This window comes from Ambystoma mexicanum, chromosome 6p (assembly GCF_040938575.1).
Source record: "Ambystoma mexicanum isolate Mex_15411 chromosome 6p, UKY_AmexF1_1, whole genome shotgun sequence".
NCBI classification, from domain to species: Eukaryota; Metazoa; Chordata; class Amphibia; order Caudata; family Ambystomatidae; genus Ambystoma; species Ambystoma mexicanum.
This window is the reverse complement of record NC_090935.1, coordinates 106332266-106344587: the sequence shown is the minus strand read 5'-3', so window position 1 is coordinate 106344587 and position 12322 is coordinate 106332266. Positions and strand designations below refer to the sequence as shown.

Genomic DNA, 12322 nt, shown 5'->3' with positions numbered 1-12322 from the left:
TTATTGCGTTATCTATGTCTACTGCACACTGCACCATGCTCCATGACACACACCTTTGATTGTCTCTGTACTACTGTTGTTAATTAATTAATTGAACCTTCTCTCTCTCTCTCTCTCTCTCTCTCTTCCTGTGTGTCCCCTATCCTCGTGTATGAATGTCTGACATCTGTCCTCTTGTGGAACATTCTAGCAAACCACCTCTCCCCGCAGGCCTTAAAATGGCGCGAGTACAGGCGGAGGAACCCTCTGGGCCTGGAACGCGTCTCGGGGTTAGCAGGGTTGGCGGGCAGTCTGGACAGGAAGCAGCAGGAGCCTAGGAGCAGCAGGAGGAGCCATCTCTTTGACTTCCCCGGTGGAGTCCATGCAGCTAACATTACCTCCCGGCTGAACGGTGGGCCAGCACTTTCTGCCTTATCGCTAATATGTGTCTGCTTTCCTGTGCACCATCTTCTGACATGCTCTTCCTTTGAATTACTCTACTACCAACCCTGTCTGTTGCTTTTCTGTTATGCATGCTGCCAACAAGCTACAAAGTGCTACCTCCTCCCTGAGGAGCAGCAGATAACTTGCTGTATAGCTAGCCTGGCACCAGCGCGTAGAGGCTGTACTGCATGCATGCCCCGGCGGTCCCCATGTTATACCGCAATGTCTTGCCCCTGTGGCAGGCCCAGTCTGTATGCAAATAATCCACTTGTCCTGCTTGTAAATAATCCTGCCTCCACCCTAAGAGATAGTGCCTGCTCACTGTAACAGGCCACACTATTTACTAATGACCGATTCTCTTTAATGGTTCCTGCCTCTGAACAAGTTACATTGACAATGCCATGTGCTTCCACCTATGTACTAACCAATGCATCTTCACAAACCAATTTCACATGTTAAAAGACATGCCTCACTGCCAACCTGCCTCCTCATTATCAAGCCCTACCTCCTCACCAACAAGTCCTGCCTCCTCACTAACTTGCACTGCCTCCTTCATAACACGCTATATACGGTGTCACTTGCAAGCCCCAGCACGCCAGCGAGCCTTGCCTCATTATATTCAAACCCAGCCTCCTCACTAACAAGCCTTGCATCTTCACTGTCAATCCAGTTCACTGATGGCCCTGACCCCACGCCTTTTCTTAACGTGGACTTTTGCACTAGTGAGCTGACCCGTCGTACTGGTGGTGTCACAATTTCACTAGTGAGTCGGCCCATCCTCCTGGTGATGTCAACATTCCAAGCATTTACTGTGTTCATTGCAATGATGCGGCGAGCTATCTCAAAGGTGATAGATATCAACCCTTCCGATGTATTTTATTTAGCATGCCCATTTCTCCGTTTTGAGCCGTTGTGTCAAGAATTTGCTGGAGCGTCTTTCTGGGGAACATCTTTCTCAGGAGCTTAGTCACCATGCCTGCCAACTTGGACCTATGAACCGCAAGCTTGGTGTTCTATAATTTATAATTTTTCAATTATAGCCTGCTTAATACCAGGAGTGGTTTCTAATTGCGGGATCGGGATTCGAACCTGTGTTGCGCTGCGTTGTCTTGCTTCCAAGACAAACGCGTTGCCCTTGAGCTCTCCTTCCTCCCCAGCTTCTATTGATTTGTGGGACGTCTGACTGCCTGGCATGATCTTCATCTCATGGTTGCTGTGAAGTCTTTGGTGTTCTGAACGGTCATCTTGACTATGTTGCCTTGATCAAGCATCACAGCCTTGTTGCTCATAAGCCTATCCTTCCCTCGGATCTTATTAGCTTTCCTACTGATAGCTTTGCTTTCCTTATTGATCATCTGGCCTTATTGATTATGCGCCTGTCCTTCTCGTCAATCATCTTCTTCCTCTCATAGATCAGTTTGGAGATTTTGTTGGTTTGCCTTTTAAGAGGAAACCTTTGGATCCATATCATCTGCTTGTCCTAGTATAACACGAACCTGATGTCTATGGAGATGGAGATGTGTATTTTTATAGATTTTAACAGCTGCCTTTAGCCAATTTCTAATTGCTGCAGTAGTGGTGACTTTGAAAACTTAGATCCGTGGAGATGGAACGATAATCCCAATACCACAAAGTTACGTTGAGTTCAGAACCCGGGATTAGAATTTTGTTTGCTGCGTTGCACAGTCTGAGTTGACCTGTTGACTGCTTAATAAACGTTGACGTCCCGAAGGTCAACTTTTTATTGTTAAATACTATTTTTGTCTAAAAGCCATCAAACAGGTATTTTTACATTTTATTCTAATCCTTACTCTAGCCTTAACATCTAATGCCTAACTGTAATAGCTGCCTCATCACTTTTTTGTGAACTTTTGTCATTTGTTGAATTTTGCCTGGTTGACCTTCAGGCTAGTCAACCATCTGCCCCTTCACGTTTAGTCGACTGATAGTTAGCATCTGGACCTGATACCGACAATATCTCATTAACAGGTTGTGCCATCTTAATATTGACTGAGGCCAGGGCTACTGGGAGCATTTACGTATCGAGCAGAAATCAGGATACCCAACCATAAATTTTCATTAGCACCCCAAGAAATTTAACAGATCAATCGGGTCACAGACAATGCTCGCTATATTGGCCAATATAAAACGTGATTCCTTGCGTTCTCTGCTTACCTCCTCGGTGGCTGCCATCTGCACTTTTTCTGACTCCTCTTCTTCACCCCCACACTGGTCCCTATTTCACCTCTACACGCTGTTGCTCCATCGCCCAAGTGTTTTTGCACCACCTTGGCGCTTGCCTCACCTTCAGCCCTGTCCTACTTCCTCTCTGCCCTTTCTCCCCAGACATTCCGGTGCGTAGTGCCAGTAGAGCAGGGGTCACCGCCCACATCTAGCAGGAACACCCTCGCGCTTTTGCAGTAACTTGGCACTTCCTCTCCTGCCATTTCCCCGGCACCCCATAAGTGCTAATGGGGATTATTATTGCTATTATAGTATTTACTGAGCGTGGATCTAGCTTTGAGAAGCAACGGAGCGCTTTACAGAGGTACACAGATGATGGCCTTGTGAACAGGCTTTACCATGTGGTAACGGCCTGATGCCGCTGCTCAGGCCCTTGCTTCATTCAAGCCATTACCTTGGCATAACGGTCTGTTACCACAGGATACGGCCCTTCACTGGTGCCTTCATCACCTAAGTAAAAGGTGGTGTTTAAAAGGTGGAGCTATAAACACGTAACCGTTCGTGACATGCGAGAGGATTCGTGGTAACTCCATGGTAGTGGTGCACATCTCAGAGCCTCCAAACCTATCGTGCTTTGAGGATAACCAGTGAATATGTGAAAGATTTCCCATTGGGATCCATTATATCCAAATATATCTGAACAATATTCAAGTATGATATCCCCAAAACTGATCAGTTTGCACCCCCCAAGGACTGGAGCTGCGCACCCTGCACTACAGCATCTTCCTTTCCTATGTATGACTTTGAGTTCTAAAAAAAGGCTTGTCCTTTTTACACCTTCTCCTAGTTCTTCTATTTTCTTGTGTTATTGACTGTTCCGTCACTCTGGCTCTCCTACTGCTGCTTTAGCAGCCTGTGGACCACTGGGTACCTATGACATGCGTGCTGCTGTGATCACCCTGGAATGATGTTGCTACGGTATGAGCGTGTAACCCATAGCACAATATTTATTACAATAAAATAACTCACGGAAAGCCCGAAAGCAGATTTAGCTCACTACGGCAATCAGCCAGCAATTACCAAAGCATGTTTTCATATCAATAGATATGCCATTATTAAGGTAACCATAGAAGTCAACACTAACTAACTGCACAATGATATGTAAATGTAGATGTTTTGAAGAGAAAACCAGTCTATTTGGCCCACACATTCTTCTCTATGATGCCTTGAACTTCTCCATGATGATCATGACCCTGATGGCCATGTCCCTTAAGCCTTGGCACAGGATTTCTCAAGTGAGCTATTTTTACTAACAAATGAGCTAGGTCACTAATTAGCATTTTCTTCCTGTGCATTAGCTCAGCCTTCTCACAGATGCAGTTGGCCATCTCCCAGATACTCTTGAATGTTGAATGAGCTTGGACATCTCCCAGATGCTCTTGTTCCTCTGTTGAATGAGCTTGGCCAGTCCCCCAGATTCTATTTTTCCTCTGTTGAATGACCTTGGCCATCTCCCAGATGCTCTTGTTCCTCTGTCTGTTGAATGAGGTAGGCCATCTCCCATATACGCTTGTTTTTCTGTTGAATGAGCTTGGCCATCTCCCAGATGCTCTTCTGTTTAATGAGCTTGGCCGGTCCCCCAGTTGCTCTTGTTCCTCTGTTGAATGAGCTCGGCCATCTCCCATATACGCTTGTTTTTCTGTTGACTGAGCTTGGCCATTTCGCAGATGCGCTTGTTCCTCAGTTGAATGAGTGTGGCCATCTCACATATATGCTTCTTTCTCTATTGAATATGAGTGGTTCTCTCAAAGATGAGCTTCTGTCTTGATTGAATGATCATGGCCATCTCACAGATACTCTTGTTCCTCTGTTGAATGAGCCTGGCCATCACACAGATGTGCTTGTTGCTCTGTTGAATGAGCTTAGCCATCTCACCGAGGCACTTGTTCCTCTGTTGAATCAGCCTAGCCATCTCGCAGATGAGCTCCTTCCTCTAGTCAATGAGCTTGGCCATCTCACAGATGAACTTCTTCCTCTATTGAATGATCATGGCCATCTCACTGATGTGCTTGTTGCTCTTGAATGAGCCTGGCCATCACACAGATGTGCTTGTTGCTCTGTTGAATGAGCTTAGCCATCTCACCGAGGCACTTGTTCCTCTGTTGAATCAGCCTAGCCATCTCGCAGATGAGCTCCTTCCTCTAGTCAATGAGCTTGGCCATCTCACAGATGAACTTCTTCCTCTATTGAATGATCATGGCCATCTCACTGATGTGCTTGTTGCTCTTGAATGAGCCTGGCCATCACACAGATGTGCTTGTTGCTCTGTTGAATGAGCTTAGCCATCTCACCGAGGCACTTGTTCCTCTGTTGAATCAGCCTAGCCATCTCGCAGATGAGCTCCTTCCTCTAGTCAATGAGCTTGGCCATCTCACAGATGAACTTCTTCCTCTATTGAATGATCATGGCCATCTCACTGATGTGCTTGTTGCTCTTGAATGAGATTGGCCTTCTCACAGATGTACTTTTTCCTCTGTTGAATGAGCTTAGCCATCTCGCAAATTAGCTTTTTCGTCTATTGAATGAGCTTTGCTATCTCACAGATGAGCTTCTTCCTCTATAGAATGAGCCTGGCAAACTCACAGATAAGCTTCTTCCTCTATTGAAAAAGGTCGGCCTTTTCACTGATGAGCTTCGTCCTCTATTAATTGAGCTTCTTCCTCTATTGAATGAGCCTGGCCATCTCACTAATGAGCTTCTTCCTCTATTGAATGAGGCTGGCTATACCAGTGATGAGCTTCTTCCTCTACTGAATGAGCTTGGCATCTCACATATAAGCTTCTTCCTCTATTGAGAGAGCTTGGCCATCTCAGAAGTGAGCTTCTTCCTCTATTGAATGAGCCAGGCCATCTCACAGATGCGCTTGTTCCTCTGTTTAATGAGCTGGGCCATATCACAGTTAAGCTTTTTGCTCTGCTGAACAAAATTGAACCCTTTTCTAATAAATGATGTACTTCTAATGAACGTACTTAGCCACCGTGCTGATAATATGGTTCTTCCAAGGACTTGTTCTTCGAACGACTCACCCCAGGGGTGAGCTTGTTCTTGTAATGAACAAGGTAGGCAGTCTCTAGCCAGCCCCCTAGCAGACTTTCCCACTTCACAGTAGACCTTGGCCTTTTGATTGAGGGCCTTTGGTTTCCATTAAGTTCTGTCTTCTCTCAGGATTTTAGTGAGGACGTTGGCTGATGAGGTTGACCTTTATACACAAGGCATTCATTGACTCACAGAGATCTTGACAGTATACGTTGATGTGCTCTATTTTCAGGCTATCACTGGTGTATCCTAGTTTGCAACCTCTGAACGTCCAATGGCCCCTACCTCGCCCCCGCACATTGGAACGCTCTACCTGCAACTCTACCAGGCGAGGTATCTTTCATGGCGTTCCGTAAAGCCATGAAGACTGCGCTTTTTGACTGATATACTCCACAATCTCCTGCTTCTCATATGAACGCTGAAATGTGTTTATAAAGCTTTCTGTACCCTAATGTATTAATGTAAAACTTGTTAAATGCATTTCCTAGCTGTACCTACCCTGCAATTAAGCGCCCCACAAGTAACAGCGCCTCGATGCCCAAGGGCTGCTTTGTGCGCTATACAAATGTAACAAGTAAATAAATAAGAACTCAGACATCTGTCTAATTAGTTAGACATCATAGCTATTTCTTTACAGGCCTGGCCCTTTACACAGATGAGGTATGCTATCTGTCGACATACAAGCCTGGCCTAATTTGGTAATGACCCCAGCAAAAAAAAAATCAATAAAAAAGAAAAAGCTGCCCCATATATAAAGAAACCCTGGTCTATTGCTAAGTGTGGCTGTCCTTTGTCTTCCTTGCTCACACCTCCTGCTTTTTCACTATGCACTGCTTCCTTGCCAATCATCTCAGCCTTCCTGCATAGGACGCCTGACCTCTTTGCTCTCTGCTGAGCTTCTGTGCCTTACTGGTTTGCCGACCTGCATAGAAGTCCTGTGTCTTTACTCACTCATTATGCCTCTCCTTCTGATATAGCTGTGAGTGAGTGAGCTGAACTACCTTGATGTCTGCATCAGTGACCCAGGTCATATTGCCTGGAGGGCAGAATACTGAACCCCAGCTGGGTACCCTGGGATAGGGGTGCTTGGAAATTGGTGAAATGTTTATGGCAATTGGGCACACACCTGTGCCAAATTTGTGTTGTCAATAGAGTCATGACAAATGTTTTTTGTTTGTTATTCCAACTGCATCTCTCTGCCTCTTTATTTTCCTTCAAGCTTCATTGAGGTAGGTTTATGATTGTGGGAGAACACACGTGAAACTCAGGAACCCCAACAGTCAATTTTGGGTGTTGAGAACATTGTGGTATATTCTATAGATGAATTATCGTTTCGGAATTTTGATCAGATCATTGCTAAGTGTTTGCACTCTAAGGAAACCCTGGGTCACTCTAGTCTTTTAATAGATGACCCCTTGATTCACACATCATACATGCTACAGTGTAAAGGGCATGCACATCACAGACTTAAACATGCAACTAAAATATGAATGAAAGCAAGACCAAGTATAATATCCCAAAACTGTCTCAGCCAAATGCCATTTCCCTGTAGACCTCGTGTCTATCCTAAAATAGCATCACCCCCAAATACGTTGGCTGCACCGTTTTAAAAATGATTAAATCTTTAATAAATGTAATTTTATTCACACAATTTAAATGTTTAATTTAAAGAAATGTATCCTTCAAATAGTAAAAATAGAAAATGGAAGGTTTTATTAAAAATGCATACGATTAGTGACCTAAAAATGTGAAGGCGCTCAGTTTCAGCAAGTTGGCAATAGGACAATTAAAACCATAATGTTATGAAATAGTGCAACTGGCAACTAGAAGCTGATGTTCAGAAGTATGGGCTACAATCCCCTAAACGGTGGTGAGTTGAGTGAAGATTTCTGGTAACCAATGGCAGTGGTGCACAACTCTGAGCCTACAAACCTCCTGGGTTTTCAGGATGATCAGAACATATATACATGGTTTCCCATTTGGATCCAATTTATGCAAATTCATCTCATGAATATTCATAATGAATGTTCCAAAACCTCACCTAAATACACCCACAAACACTGGAGTTGGACACCCCTGCACTACAGCTTCCTCATTTTTGATGTTTGATTAAAACATGTTTTGCCTTTGAGTTCTTATGAAACCTTGCCATCCTCACAATTCCCCTATTCTCGCTTGCCATTGGCTGTAATCTTTACCACTGCATTTGGTCCACTAAATGTGTACCTCTTTAGATTCCTCTCTGGAATGTCTTGGCCATCTCCCTAGTGCTCACTTACCTTCCTCATATCCCTCTAATGACCAAACATCACTAATACGATTTACACGCGCCTATCACAATGCGCTGTTCTCAACCAGATCACTTGAGAAGATAAACTCGATTGAGGTACATAGGATTGCTCAGCCTATCAGCAATGAAAAGATTAAATTCGACCAGACTGAATAGACAATGGCTTACTTTGCACGAATCGAAGTAGGGTTAAACGCGTGTTGGTCAGAGTGTAGTCATTGTAATCCATCGATAAACACATTCGCTTTGTGGAGGAACGCAAACACATTCATTGTTTTAGAAATAGTGATGATTTAACGATTTCTATGTCTAAATTGAAGTTGCAGTTTATTAACCAATGAAATCCTAAAGAACGAGGAAGTGTTGGCACATTTTGTCTTTCTCAGATACCCACAAAGCATTTAGCCTTTAACCACACCAAGCTACAAACCAACAACTTAATTTGGTGGCCAACTTCAGACATCTCCTTAAAATGAATGCACTTTTTTGGCAAGAGCTCTCCCTTGTGCCATCAGGCTGTACCACTATGCCCTCATTCATCTAAGCAACCTTTTGTTCTCCAGATTTTTTGGACACAGACTTAATCAGCTCCAGCCAGCATAGTCCAGGGTAAGGGATCATGGCAGTCGTAGCCCAAAATGTCTGGAGAGCTGCAGCTTGCAGACCCTTGATTTGGAGAAAGAGCCTAAATATCTGTTTCTTAAACTCGCATGTCCCACCCCCCCATGTCAGGATGTTTGCTGAGGAATACTTAAACGATGCAAATATAACATATATTGGTAAATATTGCATACCATAACTAGGCCAACTCATTTTAGCCATAACCATTCACTGTGAGCAGATTCGCCCTCATGCCTCACCACCGTTGTGGGATACAGGAAATTTGATATTTTCTATATTGCAAACCAGACCCCCCAGTAGGCATCAGCGTTTCAGCACTTTCAGAAGATCTTTTCAAGTGGGGAGTAACATGTACAATTTGTTAACTGAGCACCAGCTCCTGTTATCAGCTTCACGTGTAAATATAACGACTGCCAAAGAATCAACATGTTTCAGTTCACATGGATTGTATCCCCATCTCACAATTGCTCAATTAAATTAATTGCCTCGCAACCTACAACATCTGTGAATTTGATCACTGGCCTTGTACTTTCCATTTGCTTCTCTTATTCGCTACAGTGTGTCAGGAAACCCATCGCAGAGTCTTTGTTCTATGTGTTGCGTTGTTCTGATGTTGGTGTTTCTGACTACCTTCTTCAGGGCACTCAGTGAAACAGCTCCAGATCAACTACAGCGATTTCTTCCCAGACTACTTCTCATTGACCGAGAAGCCTCCAGCCGAGTTCTGCCTGTCTCCCGACAGCACCACGGAATCGGTGTCCATCGACTTGATGCAGAAGAAAGGTAAGATTGCACCGAATCCCTCTAGAGGTACCCCCGACAAAAATAACCGCTCACCAGAAAAAGATATTTACCCTGAAGCAAGCAGCTAACGGATTCTTCGAGAAGGTAGAGAAGACTAACAACAAAAACACAAGTATGAAGTTGTAGCACTGGCTTTGTCAAGCTACTATATAATAACATTCAGAATGAAGACAGGTATATTTCACACTGAAAATATGTCTTTGTCCCCCTAAGTTCTAACTGTAGGCATCTTGATTTGAGGGATTAGTCACCCTCCAAACCATGCATCCGTGGGCGTTCTTCAGAAATACATTTTGTGTTCATAATTGATTCATTCAATTCTCCTCATTAAAGATGAAGCCCAAAGACTTTACTTCTATTTGTATCATGGACACACGGCATGAGGCCTGAGGTGGCAAACCGAAAATGCTCAGAGGTTTTTGGTGCATCTAGATCCTCCAAAATCCCAAATCCATTAATTCATTTATGCCATCTGGAAATATTTATTCCATGTCATGCTCTAAAACTAACACAAAGCAAACTGGCTTATATAAAATTGGCCACCCTAAAATTGCATGCATGGACGTGCTCACGTCCGTGTGTACGTATACCCAATATTTGCACTCAGACATACACAAGGCACTACTATGCACTAGCACACATGCACACACATGCAAATACGCGTGCACGCATACACACACATGCATACACACGTATGCAAACATGCATGCATACGTACACACATTTATTTATTATTTATTTTTGCATTTGTTATAGCGCGCTGAACCCTTGGGTATCTGGGCGCTCATTACATTGATAGATCAAGAGAAAGAACAGCAGAAGAAGGGGGGATGGGAAAGCTGTTGAGGGATAAATGGAGGGTTTAGTATAATAGTTTCAGTACACTGAAATGAAGATGATGGTTGATTGGGTCCTGGAGCGTGGTGCTTTAAATGAACAGCCAGGTGTTTAACTTTTTTCTGAATGTCCAGTATGATGGCTCATACACACATATGCATCCACACACACATGCATACGCACAAATGCATGCAAACATATAAACGCATGTGCCCGCGTGCACACACACCTACACACACGCATGCAAACACACACACACACACACACACACACACACACACACACACACACACACACACACACACACACACACACACTTATATGGATCAAACACAAACAATATCATTAATTTACAAAGAATAGATGACCCTGTATGACTCTGTGTTAATAATGTCTTTCTGCATAAATATAAACATGTAAATAAAGGGGTATTCATAAACAGAGAGAAAAGGTGTGCTGTCAGGGGTCTAATACTTTTGGCTCTGTACATATATTGGACTACAACTTCCATCAGGCCTAGCCTGGATAGTCAATTGTGAAGAGGTCACGTGAGTTATAGCCTCCAGCATTTGGAAAGCCACAGATTGCAGACCTGTGCATGTTTCATGTGTACCCCTTCAGTGGATTGGCACTGCAGCTTCACTGAACACCAATGCTTTGTGTGCTGTACGCAATGCATGTTTGTGGTAACTGGAAGCACCTCTCAGAACATTTTTTTTATTTTTCATATTTGGCGGGTTGGAAAAAGAGCCTTTACGCTAGGTGCCATAGAAAGCACATAATGAAATATGTTAGCTTTAAGGGAAGTGGTTTTTAAGAAGCTCAAAGCCCTTGATGCTTTTAAAATTCTGCTCTTTTTGCAATTGTTTCAATGTGTTCTGTATTTTAAAGCGCTCAGGCACCCATGCTATGGTTTGCACCATAAAATATTTTGTATTTTGTTTATTTGTAAAGCGCACCAAGTTCTGAGGCATCTGGGTGCATTTCATGCATAATAGTTACATGTTTACATTAAATTACAACAGGTTACATAAATGAGAGGTTACATGTACAACATACAGGTTGAAGAAGTGCGTCAAGCTCAGTACAGTACAGAATAGCAGTAAAGACAGCAGGGTGTTCTCTTGCGTAGACAGACAGGTTATTTGCATTATTCCTAACGATAAGAAAGGATGGTTCAGATCTTAGCAGTAAGGGTAGGGAGTTCCACAACTTAGCTGCTAGTACCGGGCAACTACTACCTCCTGCCTTCTGAGGTTTGAATCTCGGGATCTTGAGACAGTGGCACTGTGCAGCTCTGGGAGGGCGATCTGAGGTGTTGCGAGAGATGTTGTTGGTGAGGTAACTGGGTACTTGGTTAGCTAGCCACTTGTGTGTTAAGGAAATGGTTGTGAGGGCAATTCTTTGATTGACCGATAGCCAGTTCAGGTTGCGTCTTGACTCGGAGATGTGTTGTGACGATCTAAATGGCATTATTTTGAAGAGCCTGCATCTTTTTCAGGTTTTGTTGGTTAGTTCCCAGGTAGAGAGCATTGCAATAGTCTAGTTTTGATAAAACTAGTGCCCGCACTAAGGTTATGCAGTTGGCAGTCGTGAGGAATGGTCTGCAGGCTGTAATTCATTTGCAGGTGAATGCCGTTGATGAGGCTATCGCCTTAGTTTGTCTAGATAGGTTCAGAGTCGAGTCAATGGAAATGCCGAAGGTTTTCACCTCCTTCGGACCTTGATGTTGTTACCATCAATGTTGAAGGAATTGAACTGTCCATCAAGGTTATTGAGTTTAGATTGTGAGCCCAAGAGGAGTAGTCACTTGAGCCATGTTGCGCATGCCATAGCGCCACCCAGTGGCCATCACTGGAAGTTCACCTCTGGTTCAGAGCCACATCAGCAAAGCATTGAGGGTATGCAAATTAGCTCCAGAAAATGGTCTTTGTCTTGCAGGGCAGTGCTATTTTAAATTTAGCTTGATGAACCCAAGAAAAAGCGTTCTCAAGGCTGCAGAGATCTACATACCTGGTTTCACCCTTCTTAGGGATCCTCAGTGTATTATAGTCTGACTTCCTTGTG

At 43.7% G+C, this 12322-nt stretch overlaps 1 protein-coding gene across 4 annotated transcripts in view; it reads left to right on the top strand.

Annotated features, from left to right (window-relative positions):
* RUSC2 (RUN and SH3 domain containing 2) overlaps window positions 1-12322 on the top strand; it is a 377627-nt gene that overhangs the window by 265812 nt on the left and 99493 nt on the right. For 3 of the 4 annotated variants that reach the window (XM_069626791.1, XM_069626790.1, XM_069626792.1), the window contains exons 4-5: window positions 191-391; window positions 9254-9397. In XM_069626791.1, coding sequence (XP_069482892.1) covers window positions 191-391; window positions 9254-9397 — 345 coding nt within the window. The remainder of the gene's footprint in view (window positions 1-190; window positions 392-9253; window positions 9398-12322) is intronic. The other variant, XM_069626793.1, reaches the window with a different exon arrangement.